Source organism: Salmo salar, chromosome ssa23 (genome assembly GCF_905237065.1).
Source record: "Salmo salar chromosome ssa23, Ssal_v3.1, whole genome shotgun sequence".
NCBI classification, from domain to species: domain Eukaryota; kingdom Metazoa; phylum Chordata; class Actinopteri; order Salmoniformes; family Salmonidae; genus Salmo; species Salmo salar.
The window spans coordinates 39,475,286-39,489,925 of record NC_059464.1 but is presented as its reverse complement, the minus strand read 5'-3'; the positions used below and the strand labels follow the sequence as shown (position 1 = coordinate 39,489,925).

The 14,640-nt window shown below is 41.2% G+C and overlaps 1 protein-coding gene across 2 annotated transcripts in view; it reads right to left on the bottom strand.

The window, feature by feature from the left end:
• LOC106584599 (plasma membrane calcium-transporting ATPase 1) overlaps positions 1-10,367 on the bottom strand; it is a 42,935-nt gene extending 32,568 nt beyond the window's left edge. Inside the window, exons 1-2 of one of the 2 annotated variants that reach the window (XM_014170071.2) lie at positions 10,089-10,367; positions 1,377-1,810 (exon numbers count right to left, since the gene is read on the bottom strand). In XM_014170071.2, the coding sequence (XP_014025546.1) occupies positions 1,377-1,575 (199 nt within the window). In that variant the 5' untranslated portion in view covers positions 1,576-1,810; positions 10,089-10,367. Of the gene's footprint in view, positions 1-1,376; positions 1,811-3,307; positions 3,600-10,088 lie in introns of those variants that run through there. The other variant, XM_014170072.2, reaches the window with a different exon arrangement.
• Positions 10,368-14,640: the final 4,273 nt, after the last annotated feature.

The following is a 14,640-nucleotide window of genomic DNA, read 5'->3' as shown; positions in this document are numbered from 1 at the left end:
GTGGATGGCGCTTATTTGGAGCCAATTTCCTCCTACAACAGGACAATCACCCAAAGCACAGCTCCAAACTATGCAATAACTATTTAGGGAAGATGCAGTCAGCTGGTATTCTGTCTATAATGGAGTGGCCAGCACAGTCACCGGATCTCAACCCTATTGAGCTGTTGTGGGAGCAACTTGACAGTATGGTACGTAAGAAGTGCCCATCAAGCCATCAGGAAGCATGGGGTGAAATCTCTTCAGATTACCTCAACAAATTGACAACTGGAATGCCAAAGGTCTGCAAGGCTGTAATTGCTACAAATTGAGGATTCTTTGACGAAAGCAAAGTTTGAAGGACACAATTATTATTTCAATTAAAAATCATTATTTACAACCTTGTCAACTTCTTCACTATATTTCCTATTCATTTTGCAACTCATTTCATGTATGTTTTTATGGAAAACAAGGACATTTCTAAGTGAGCCCAAACTTTTGAACGGTAGTGTATATTGCTAGTAAATGTGTATCAATGCATATTTAAATGCTTTATGAATTATACTGTATAGTTTTGTATTAGTTGTAATACTTTTAAATGCTTATAAATGTTTATAAATGAATATATTCATATTATGCAGGCCACACTATTCATAATAGTTTTTCACTTAATTCTCCATTTCGAAGTCCACTCATTCCTACCTCTCCTTGAGACCAACACAAGACAAGTCCAGTCATTCCTACCTCTCCTTGAGACCAACACAAGACAAGTCCAGTCATTCCTACCTCTCCTTGAGACCAACACAAGACAAGTCCAGTCTGTCAATGAGTTTTACACATCCAAACCACATGAACACACTTTGACATCTGTCCCCTGAAGCAGCCAAACTGTGTGAAAAGTGTGAGTTATCCCCAAGTGTAGAGAAGTGACAGCCAGGCCCTGCAGAGTGCCTTCCACTCAAAGCCCACATCCTAGCCCACACCAGTTCCCCTCAATGCAATCAACTCAACAAGACATTGTGCTAAAAGGCATGCATATCTTGAGATTGGTGTAGCCGGAGTAACTCATGACAACTCCAATGGAATCAATGCAGTATCTATAATCATTCTAGTTTGCTGTTGTAGATGCTAGAATTGTTATTGTATTCAAAATGTAACCATGAACTTGTTATTATCGGTCAGGTTGAAGTCAATTTCATTTCAGCAACCAGATTAATTAGAATTCAACTCATTAATTAAATGCATCCATTACTAAAATTAGGGTTTTTCTTAAATTACAATTCACTGCACTGGAGTTAAGCCTAGCCCTGATGAGCAATAGAAGTATTGTGTGTATCAGAAACCAGACCTGAAAACAGAACAAAAAGACACAAAGCAAGGATGGTCAGCAGCATATTTACCATCAATAGGGGATGTTTTCAGTCTGGTACAGAGTCCTTGGACATCTCCATAACATTCTTGGATTCTAGTTATTCCCTCAGGTCCCCTGAGTTCCATGAGGGAGCGCAGCTCCTTGAGCGAGCAGTTGAAATCTCCAACATCATGGTTGGCCTGTGCATGTTTACCACGCTTCGACTCACGGAACGAGTTGCTGGCCATGTCTCCTCTATAACTCAAGGGTGGTGGAGAGAGGCTTTCCCAAAAAAGGCAAGTCAAATCTTCAGAGGCAAAATCCGGTATTTTCCATAAACTACTGTTATTTCTCAGTGATGTAAGTTGCTTGACTCCATAGAGCGTGACTTGGATAAGAAGAAAGACATTTTCATTTGATTCCTGTAAGCCCACTCTCTCATCTTGGCTGTTGGTGTTGGCTGAAGTCCTCACAAGGCTACATCTGAAAAATATTTTAAAAAAAACATTGAGTAAAAGGTTTTCCAATTTTTGTCTAAGGTCTTTCATTTTGACAAACTGGTTCCTGCTTATGGCGAAATGCTGTTCTTTTGCCACATTAATGAAGAATAACATTGAACCTCACACCAATTATGTACGCTGATACTCCTGTTGATATTGTCTAACTGTCTGCCAGGGTTGGGGTAGATTCCATTTTCAATTCCAGTCAATTCAGGAAGTACACTGAAATTCTAAATCTCTTCAATGCTTTCCAATGAGGAATAATTAAAATGAGGGTTACTTTCTAAATTGTAAACCAAACTGCTATCTGCTACTACTCCATAACTTGGGTAGCAAACACAAATCTAACAGCAACAGATGGAATAGCGAACATCTGCCTTAAAGTAAATATTTGGAGATCTTAGGCAACGTTTATGCCAAGCTTCTGCACAGCCTCTGTGTGCAAAAGCTACTTGAGGTAGAATTCACCCATAATTCAACAAAGACATGACCATTATTTTCTAAATGTTACATTTGTTAACCAATGTATCTTTGTATTCCAGGTCAATGCTGTAAACTGCAATACAATCGAATCACCAGAGTTATCATTCTCCTGAAATGATGAGGAAATTATTATTGTCTCTAACTGTTATAGCTCTAGTCATCCCATCTCAGTCAATCAATTAATAGTTTTTGACTCAGTGAACTTGAAGTGAGAGTTCTGTTAGGGGCGAGCCCATCTGAAACTCAGACCCACTGGCTAGTACACAAGGTGACAGATGGCTTTAACATTAGGCCCAGGGAACTGGGAAGGGAATATCTGCCAAGTCCATTTAAGAAATGAAAGACTAAAATTAGTTCAGCTACATAACAAATGTTGGCCCTAGAATGATTAGCTTTAGGCAAAGTGTACTTCACTTGAAAAATCCCATGAAATTAGGAGAGGAACTGTAGAAAAAATTGAACTCATTCTAAGGTCAAAGGACAAATAGATGTTGAAGACCTATATGCTCATCCTTACTGACATATCTAGGCCTAGTAGGGCTAATAATAACACACAAGGTGCAACTAATTACAAACACGGTGGGTGTGCCTTGCGGTGAAAATTGTGAAGCCTGAAGACATCGATCCAGGGAGTCGATTCAGAGGTCAAGAAAGTCTCGGATTCTAATTAGGGCTGAACAGACAGTGTCTGTGATGGAGGGAGACAAGATTATCAGGCCTAAACTCAAACACCAGACAGTATGAGCAGGTAAAAATCACCATTGCAATATATGACTCTTAATTCTACCCCATGGAGCAATAAGAAGTATAACCCCATCAAGCACAGCTAACCAGTGACCCTGGACAATACCTTACAATGGTAGCAGACACCAGCAGAACCAACTGGAGCATTATTAAAGGGACATGACACACATTTCTGTACAACATTTCATGTTGACACTAACTATTGATTTTAGACATTGTTTCTACATTAACCAATATTGGAGTTTGTACTTACTTGAAATCCCACTTTTCTTATCCTCATAGCAACTGGAGCTATATGCTGGTAATACCACCAGTCCGGTTAGGGAAGGCAGTGTCTTTCACAGAACTCCAGAAACACCCCCATTATGCCCAAAGGAAGCTCTGCCGGCACTTCTCGAGGTTATCCAGATAGTTAACCTTCTCGGGGATATGTACAAATTGCAGATTTTCCTTCGAAAATTATGGTTTGACCTTCAACGCGCAGACTCTCTACCGACACAGGCTTCATTCGAGGAAAAAGGCTCGCTCAATGATTATCTCAGGAAAGCCTCTTGCTTAATCTAATTAGACAATCTGTGGCATTGGTGCGCTCAGCAGCCACTGTTTGCTGTTCCTGAGAGAGCCACTAACACTGTGAAGGGGAGACACACTGTGGAAAAGTGAAGACAATGCCACCCCCTTTGTTTTTACTACTGTAAAGTCAGCTCTACTTTGCCTGTGGTGCATTACATCTGCCAAATTGCAACTTGGGGCACAGTTGTTGCCCTAAAGGAAGATTTCAATTTGATGAAATTATTATAATCACAACCAGGGATGTACCATGTTTTGCTGGGACTGCGGGGGTGATCAATACATTAAATATCCACAGGCTAAACACAAGAGTGGAACTTTTAGATATTATGTCTAAAGGAATGATAATGGGTATTTCTGCTTCTACTGAAATTATAATTCAGTTGTTGAGGTTTAGCTCATAAGTAAGGCAAGGCATCACATTGTACTCTTCCTTGAGTGAAATCTTTCCAGGTAGACTGAACTTCCTACTCAGCCTGGACAGTTGATATTGGTCGCTATTTACCTGTGTTTTGACGGTTCCACTATCGTCAGCCGAACAGCTACATAAAATACCCTCCATTCTGGCGTCAGTTTGCTCCTAAACTAGCTTTAATGGCGAGCAGGCCTAGAAAACCTGGGAAAATATGTGTACCGTCTTAATAAAACACAATTTTCCACCATCGTACTAGTGTGGCTGATGCTACTTCCGGATGTTCTGTACTTTCAGCCAATCTTTCATCTTTACCCCTGTCATGTGAAAACCTGTCATGAATATGAATAAGAGTATTTCTATAAAAATGACTCACAGGATACAGAGCGTCGACCTGAGATATATTTTGTCCGGAAGCATTCTGCTCTTAATGTCAGGACCTTTATATCAGTTGGGCCTTTCTCCAGGATCTCCGTCTATGTACATCCGCCTAAGACATTTTCTGTCTGAATTCACACACTGCCACCAGAAAGCGAAAGCATGCATCATTACAGTAGCCATGCATGGATTTGGTTGCATTTCAACAGAACAAAACTAGCACATGACCCTGATGATGAGCGTGCATGCATTTCTCTTACATCCATAACACTTATATCCTGTGAATCTCATTGACTATGGAAACTATTTAAAGACCTTGTGAAGGTAAACTATTTAAATACCTTGTAAAGGGAAACTAGACCTTGGTAAGGGAAGCACAAACAAACAATGACTCTCTCATCAATTATATTTGTCTTAATGCTAAATGGAGGCTGGAGAAACAAATATGTGTGTGTGTGTCTGTGCGTGCGTGCATGCAATGTGCGTGGTGTGCATTCACAATGTGTGCTCACAGTGTGTGTTTGGGATGTGTTTGTGTTTTTTTCATAGTGTGTGTGTGTGTGTGTGTGTGTGTGTGTGGGGGGGGGGGGGGGGAGCCAAAATTGGTCCCCATAAATGTCATTAATTTGGACAGCTTTCCCTCTCCAATGAGGCCATCAATACTATAACAGACACTCTGAAACCTATTAGAAATCATTGTGCCGCAGTCTGGTCTAGTGGCAGTGCTAACCACTTAACCCCGTCCAAAGGGGTGGTGTGTGAGCTTATCTCTACAGCCTTTTCTGTCCATGTGCCCCTGTACATGCATTTCTCTTCTGTACTTTATGACTTCACTACTAGAAATACAACAATTCCCAGGATGATACGTCATCAAATGGAAATGTTTTGATATTACATTACATTGAAAAAACATTGGGTTACATGGAAACAATGTTTTGTATCATGGAAACCAGTGGGTAGTTAGTGTAAATTAATCCAGGGTTACCTCTCATTTGGAAGACTTTTGATGATGTCCTGGCTCACCAAGCACAATAATCAGGAAAACCTTCTTAGGTACAAACAGAAATGTTGTGGGGGTGGTCTTTCTTGCTGTTGCTAAAAATACTGAGATTTCTACGCATGTGGGATCCACTAGCCTACCTTCTTTCAGATGCTGCTCAGTGCTCAGTCACTCCGTGACTCTGCTGCCACTTGTACACAAAACCGTTCAAAAACTCTAAGTTCTTCGTGTGTTGTAACAATAAGCTATTGCAAACATAAGTATGACACAAACAGGTTGTCTAGCAATTTCATGTTCTTTTTTCAGGAGTGGAGTTACATGCAGCTATTTAGGCAAGAGACAGTGCCTTCAGAAAGTATTAATACCCCTTGACTTATTACATTATTATGACTTATTTGATGTGTTACAGCCTGAATGCAAAATGTATTTAAATCAATAGTTTCTTACCCACCTACACACAACACCCCATAATGACAAAGTGAAAACATGTTTATTGAAAATTAAATATCTCATTAACATAAGAATTCACACCCCTGAGTCAATACTTTGTAGAAGCACCTTTGGCAGCGATTACAGCTGTGAGTCTTTCTGGGTCTGTAAAATATTTGTCCATTATTCTTTTCAAAATTCTTCAATCTATGTCATATTGGTTGTTGATCATTGCTGGAGAACCATTTCCAGGTCTTGCCATAGATTTTCAAGTAGATTTAAGTCAAACCGGTAACTCGGCAACTCAGGAACATTCTCTGTCTTCTTGGTAAGCAACTCCAGTGTAGATTTGGCCTTGAGGTTTAGATTATTGTCCTGCTGAATGGTGAATTGCTCTCCCAGTTTCTGGTGGAAAGCAGACTGAATCAGGTTTTCCTCTAGGATTTTGCCTGTGCTTAGCTCCATTCTGATTCTTTTTTATCCTGAAAAACTCCCCCGTCCTTAATGATTACAAGCACACCCATAACATGATACAGCCACCACTATGCTTGAAAATATGGAAAGTGGTACTCAGTAATATGTTTTATAGGATTTGCCCCAAACATAACAATTTGTATTCTCGCACAAAAAGTGAATTGCTTTGCCACATTTTTTGCAGTATTACTTTAGGTAGCATGTTTTGGAATATTTGTATTCTGTACAGGCTTCCTTATTTTCACTCTGTCAATTAGATTAGTATTGTGGAATAACTACGATATTGTTTATCCATCTTCAGTTATTTTCTCCTATCACAGCCATTAAACTCTGTAACTGTTTCAAAGTCACCATTAGCCTCATGGCGAAATCCCTGAGCTACTTCCTGGCAACTGAGTTAGGAAGGACGCCTGTATCTTTATAGTGACTGGGTGTATTGATACACCATCCAAAGTGTAATTAATGGGTATTCAGTGTCTGCTTTTTTATTTTTACCCATCTACGAGTAGCTCCCCTTCTTTGCGAGGCACTGAAAAACCTCCCTGGTCTTTGTGGTTGAATTTTTGTTTGAAATCCACTGCTCGACTGAGGGATATTAAAGATAATTGTGTGGGGTACAGAGCTGAGATAGTAATTAAAAAATCATGTTTAACACTATTAATGCAGACAGGGTGAGCCCATGCAACTTATGTGACTTGTTAAGCAAATGTTTACTCCTGAACTTATTTAGGCTTGCCATACCAAAGGGGTTGAATACTTATTGACTCAAAACATTTCAGCTTTTACATTATACTGAACATAAATATAAAATGCAACATGTGTTGGTCCCATGTTTCATTAGCTGAAATAAAAGATCCCAGAAATGTTCCATTTGCACAAAAAGCTTATTTCTCTCAAATGTTGTGCACAAATTAGTTTATTTCCCTGTTAGTGATCATTTGTCCTTTAACAAGATAATCCATCCACCTGACAGGTGTGTCATATCAGGAAGCTGATTAAACAGCATGATCATTACACAGGTGCACCAATAAAAGGCCACTCTAAAATGTGCAGTTTTGACACACAACACAATGCCACAGATGTCTCAAGATTTGGGGGAGTGGGCAGTTGGCATGCTGACTGCAGGAATGTCCACCAGAGCTGTTGCTGTAGAATTGAATGTTATTTTCTCTACAACATTCCGCCTCCAAAGTCATTTTAGAGAATGTGGCAGTACGTCCAACCGGCCTCACAACCGCAGATCACAGGTAACCACGCCAGCCCAGGACCTCCACATCTTCATCTGCGGGATCGTCTGAGACCAGCCACCCAGACAGCTGTTGAAACTGTGGGTTTGCACAACTGGAGAATTTCTGCACAAACTGTCAGAAACCGTCTCAGGGAAACTCATCTGCGTGCTTGTCATCCTCACCAGGGTCTTGACCTGACTGCAGTTCAGCATCGTAACCAACTTCTGTGGGCAAATGCTCACCTTCGATGGCCAATGGCACGCTGGAGAAGTGTGCTCTTCACAAATTAATCCCATTTTCAACTGTACGGGGCCAATGGCAGACACTGTGTATGGCATTGTGTGTAGGCGAGCCATTTGCAGATGTCAACGTTGTAAACAGACTGCCCCATGGTGGCGGTGGGGTTATGGTATGGGCAGGCATAAGCTACGAGCAATGAACACAATTGCATTTTATCAATGGCAATTTGAATGCACAGAGATACCGTTACGAGATCCTGAGGCCCATTGTCATACCATTCATCTGCTGCCATCACCTCATGTTTCAGCATGATAATTCACAGCCCCATGTCACAAGGATCTGTACACAATTCCTGGAAGCTGAAAATGTCCCAGTTCTTCCATGGACTGCATACTCACCAGACATGTCACTCATTGAGCCTGTTTGGGATGCTCTGGATCGACAAGTGTTACAGTTCCCGCCAATATCCAGCAACTTCGCACAGCCATTGAAGAGGAGTGGGACAACATTCCACAGGACACAAACAACAGCCTGATCAACTCTATGAGATTCTGACTGTTTTTTGGATCCACGCCCCTACCTTTTTTGTAAGGGCTCAGTGACCAACAAATGCATTTCTGTATTCCCAGTCATGTGAAATCCACAGATTAGTGCCTGATGAATTCATTTCAATTGACTGATTTCCTTATATGAACTGTAACTCAGTATAATCTTTGAAATTGTTGCATGTTGTGTTTATATTTTCGAGGTGGCAGGTAGCCTAGTGGTTAGAGCATTGGACTAGTAACTGAAAGGTTGCAAGATCGAATCCCAGAGCTGACAAGGTAAAAATCTGTTGCTCTGCCTCGAACAAGGTAGTTAACCCACTGTTCCTAGGCCGTCATTGAAAATAAGAATATGTTCTTAGCTGACTTGCCTAGTTAAATAAAGGTAACATAAATATAAAAAAAGAATATTTTTGTTCAGTGTAATTTGTAAACATTTTGAAAAACATAATTCCACTTTCACATTATGGGGTATTGTGTGTGACAAAAAAATGTATTGTGTCCATTTTACATTCGGGCTGTAACAGAAGAAAATGTGGAAAAAGTCAGGATGTGTGAATACTTTCTGAAGGCACTGTATATGCAACCTACACAGCATATCAAACAAGGAAACACAGACAGATAAGTCAATAGCAATGTTATTTTTTCATCATTATTGCAAACATTAGCTTAACAGGAGGCAGACTGCTTGCTATATGGCAGCGTAACTATAAAGATGATATCGTCACACAAAATGCTAATTGTTTTGCACCAATGCAATGTGTAGACTGCAACATGCTTGTGCTACGGCAAAATCCATTACAACAAATAGAGAAGGTTGTAGCCTTCATATATATTTTTGGAAGGTTCATTCATATCACAGCTGTTCTGAAATATGAGGCAGAGACATAGGTTACATTATCATATTGATCAAATTGGTTGAGGGTTCAGAAGAGGTTGAGCAAAGAGAGAAACGTGAATGTGTGTGTAAAATACAACATGCACAGAACGTGATTCAGATCCTTAGATTTTGAGAAAGAAGTTTCCAGAGGGGCGGGACGGGGTCAAACTCCATATTCGTAGCATCGGACAATATTATGGCATTGACAATGGCTACATACAGTTAGCCCTGACATCGGCTTTGACTGAATAAAAGCCATCGGGCATGAGCTTCAATGCCACTCAGCTATACAGGAGAGATTGATTTGCCAGGGTGAAAAAGATTAATTTAAAATCTATGTAAAATTCACTGGAAGCACTAGTAATGTAAAGGGGTGTGGATACTTTCTGAAGGCACTGTTAATACCTGACTAGCCAGACACCCAAATGCTTGTATACAGTATTGTGTGTAGACCCACCGTATGGCAACGTTATAAACCATGTCATATTTGTTCCAGTATTAAGATGCTTAATCTTAATATGGTGGTACACATTAACCTTTCACCCTGTAAATACATACTTAGAGAATATCTTAATAACATTTCAGTGTTGCTACGACACTGTGTTTGTGTGTGTGTGTTTGTGACAGACCAAATCATAAATTAAGGATAAATAAACCATTGGTATAGCTTTAAAAATGACATTCTAAATCCAAAAAGCGGTCACATCTGGTCATGCAAATTATCCTATTTTCACTAACACGTTTTGTTGTTGTAATCCTAACAAAATGAACTGCAGATCTAATGAGCTCCAATAAAGCCCCCCAGAGCCCACAAATGATTGTTCATATGGATTTGATATGATATATGTTTATATTAAGTCAAGGCGGAGTCACTTACAGGTGAGTCACAGATATGGCCGTCGGCGGGGCAGGACTCGTGTGCAGAGGTGAAGAGAAGCAGCCATGTCAGAAACATCCCAGTAGAGCCCTGACAATCTGTCCATCAACGGTCACAAACAGGAATGGAGCCCCGTCTGCTTCCTAGCTGCATCCTTTGCCAGCCCCGTCTCGCACGATGACAGCACGCGAGCGGCACTTAACTCCAATTGCTCCGTCTCAGGGACGGTAGAGAGCACGACCTCGCTGAAACAGGATTAGCTATAAATAGGCACGCATATCCATCCAGGGGCTGCTGCGTGGCAGTGGCTCAGCCTTTGCCTGTGAGGTACACTATGCTCTGGGACTGTGGCACTAGGGCGCTAATACTTGTGGTGCAAACCATGAAACCTGTGTCCCCTCACCCAACCCAACCCCACCCTACTCCACCCACTAGCCATTCGGTTAGCTATTGCCCCAAGGACCTTAGCGAGCAGTGAGGACGTGTTGATTCCATACCCTACCCCCACCACTTTCCCATCCCTTTGTTCTAGAGTCCCGCCTCTCATCAACCCCAATTAAGAGATCAAGTATCCCCTGATCAAGGCCCCATATCACCTCACTACTGCTGTGACGCAAGGTGACGTAAACCAACATATATTGTACACGCATACACACGCCCTCACGTGCACAGATGCCCACATTAGGAGGAGGATTAAAGTACACTGTGCCTAAACACACAGCCAGATTATAGATGCACACATACACACAGACACAGCAGGATTATACACACACACACCCACACTGCAGCTAGACAGCAGGATTAGAGGCACACACGAGAGATAGAGACAGAGCGAGAGACAGACAGACAGAGCGAGAAACAGAGCGAGAGACAGACAGACAGAGCGAGAGACAGACAGACAGACAGACAGACAGACAGACAGACAGACGGATTAGAATACAATTCAGAGTCTAGACCTTGTTGCCTCTCTGCAGAATGTGCAGACCTGATACTGTACGTAGGGTAGCAGAGAAAGATATCATATGATACCCTCCCTGCCAGTGGCCCTGTTTGAAAGCTACCCCTAACATGAAATTTGGCCAGTTCCACCGCAGAGAGGGATGAAAACTGAAAAGCAGGGATCAGGCTACGTTTCCCTATCACGTCAGCTTCTTTCTGGGTGGATTGTTTGTTGCTTGTGTCTAGTAGGCATTTTTCAAGATCCTTTTTGCAAAGGCATCTCTTTAGCTTAGTCATCTATTTCAGTTTTGAAGCATGCTACATGCACGTGGCCTACTGGTCAATGAGGCCTTTTGTTTGGGAGAGAGTAGGTCTGTGTCCATGAACCATGGTTATGTGTGGGCAAGAAAGCATTTTCAGGGGGCAGAGATACAGAATTGAATCTAGCACCTTGCTAATCAACCAAGCATTGTCTGTTTGTCAAACGTGGAGCTTGTGAAAGCCTAAAGCTGTTATTAGCCTAAAACTAAGGATTGTGTGAATTATTAGCAACTACAAGTCTTTGGTGTATCTTTAAGTTAAAAGCTAAAGTGAAGTAAATTGACATGCATGCCCCAGAAACACTACCACAAATGCACACACACACACACACACACACACACACACACACACACACACACACACACACACACACACACACACACACACACACACACACACACACACATAACCTCACTAATCTTTTTCTCAATGGCTTAAAGCTGCTTCAGAAGCATAATAATTAAAGAGGAAAACACCATCAGTGCTTTTAGGGACATATGCACACAGATTAGCCCTATAGGCGTCACTGGGCAACACACATATCATGGCTGTAACCATGGCATCGAATTAATTCACACCTTACCCACTTCACCTGTCTGTTAATCAAAGGACCCAGTAATGTTTGCAGTCCAGTTTTGTAGTCCAGGCACTGAGGAGAGGGTATGAAAGGCAGTGGAAACTCCTCATTAACATTTCAGAAGTGAGAACCATTCAGTGAAAGCCAATGTTCCATCAGGTGACAGGAGAACAGCATCACGTTTCTGACATCACTTGTTTGAACTGTGCTGTACAAAGTGACACAATTTGGAGCTAAATTATTAAATTAATGAAGGGAGAGCAAAGATCAAAGGTCAAATGGATGAGATGGTTTGTCACCAGGTTTGGGGTGTTCAATTTCACTATAATTCTGTCCATCCAACATATTTATTGAAATTCACTGCAAAAGGATCTAATGGAGATTTTCCCAATCCATTTCAGCCAAGGTAAGCGGAAAAATCCTGTTACTTTGTATTTTGAGAGGAACATGCCTTTAACGCCTGTCTTTAAAGGGATGTTCCACCCATAATTTAACCTAACATGATTTTTACCAAAAGGTTCTTGCTGCTTCTGTTTACATACAGTGCATTCGGAAAGTATTCAGACCCCTTGACTTTTTCCACTTTGTTACATTACAGACTTATTATAAAATTGATTAAATACCATTTTTCCTCATCAATCTACACACGATACCCCATAATGACAAAGCGAAAACAGGTTTTTAGAAATTCTGTGCAAATTTATTCAAAATAAAAAACAAAAATACTTCATTTATATAAGTATGCAGACTCTTTGCTATGAGATTTATAATTGAGCTCCGGTGCATCCTGTTTCCATTGATCATCCTTGAGATGTTTCTACATCTTGATTGGAGTCCACATGTGGTAAATTCAAATGATTTGGAAAGGCACACACCTGTCTATATAAGGGCCTATATAACTGCCTAGTCAGCTAGCCAGCCAGACAGTTTTATTTAGCTAATGTAACTGTTATTGTTGCTTTCTGTTTGTATGTAGCTTGCACTTCATTGGTATCCCTCGAAGAGATTTTCTTTTATCTTTCTAACCAGGCAAAAAGTACTATGAAGGCACCACTGATCTCGACAAGAGGCGCAACATTCGGAGAAATTCAGGGTAATGTTAAGCAGTTAACTTCTATTAGATAACTGTACGGATTTAGCTATGTACATCCATTTTTCAACAACCATTTTCTATCTAGCTAGTTGGTCAACTACATGTTGCTAGCTATATATATATATATATATATATATAGTTCATTGGAGGCTGCTGAGGGGAGGATGGCTCATAATGTCTGGAATGGAGTAAATGGAATGGTATCAAATAACAAGAGAGTGGAAGACAGACAGAGAGAGAGAGAGAGAGAAAGACAGAAGTGCAAATGTACTTAGACTTGAGTATTTCAACAACTTCTCTTCCAACTTGTTAGGCAAGCATATGTACTTACTGGGGAAGGATGGCCAGCTACACAGGAGGGTGATTTTTACAAAGGAGGAGATGGAGGCCGTGCTGACCGAGATGCATGCTGGCCATTACGGAGTGAAGCACATGATTGCCAAAATCAACCTACGCTTCTGACGGGGAATTGTCAAGGAGGTGGACATCTGGGCAATTGAAATAACCTTTTGTTTATCAATCACATTCTATTTTATCTGAAATTCTCATGATTTCAATGAACGTCACATCAGAGAGCACACAATGTTTCAATTTGTCACTTTTGCCAAAAGGTCAGTACCCTGTCTAGCCTGCAAGAAGTTTGAGAAGGCAAAGACTGGTGCCGGAGTTGAGGCCCATCAAAGTTGTTTCACCAAGGCACATGATCGATAAGTGTCCCAATTCAAATTTTGCCCTGATATGTTGTGCTTTATTTGACCACAGCAGAGTTCAATATTATAGAATGTGTGTGTGTGTTTTGTGTGTGTGTCAGTATCTTTACAAATATGAAAATCTGCATAATGTATGAGACAGATACGGATAAGAATAAAGTAATCTTCTTTCTAACACTACAAATGTTAGGGGTGGACCTCATCGGATCCTTCACGAAATACAGAAATGGCAACAGCTGGTGTCTGACCCGTCCGATCACTTTACCAAGTGGGTGGGGGCAATACCCATTAAAGTCAGTAAAGAAAGAGTATGTGTTTAACTCTAAATTCCCTTCTGTAACCCAATAAAAAGGGTGCTTGGAACCAAAAATAGATTTTCATTTTGTATGATACCCATCAAGGACAAGACTGGCAAGGCCACCTCCAAGGCGATGATGGACATCTTCAACACCCACGGTTCTCCTGAGATCATTATGAGTGACGAGGTCATGAACGCTGGAACAAGGCATACACCTGTCTATATAAGGCCCCACAGTTAACAGTGCATGTCAGAGCAAAAACCAAGCCATGCCGTAGAGCTCCAAGACAGGATTGTGTCGAGGCACAGATCTGGAAAAGCGTGCCAAAAAATGTCTGCAGCATTGAAGGTCCCCAAGAACAAAGTGGAACCAACAAGACTCTCATTAGAGCTGTCTGCCCAGCCAAACTGAGCAATCGGGGTAGAAGGTCCTTGGTGAGGGAGTGGACCAAGAACCCGATGGTCACTCTGACAGAGCTTCAGAGTTCCTATGTGCAGATGGGAGAAACTTCCAGAAGTACAACCATCTCTGCAGCACTCCACCAATCAGGCATTTATGGTAGAGTGGCTAGACGGAAGCCACTCCTCAGTAAAAGGCTCATGACAGCCAGCTT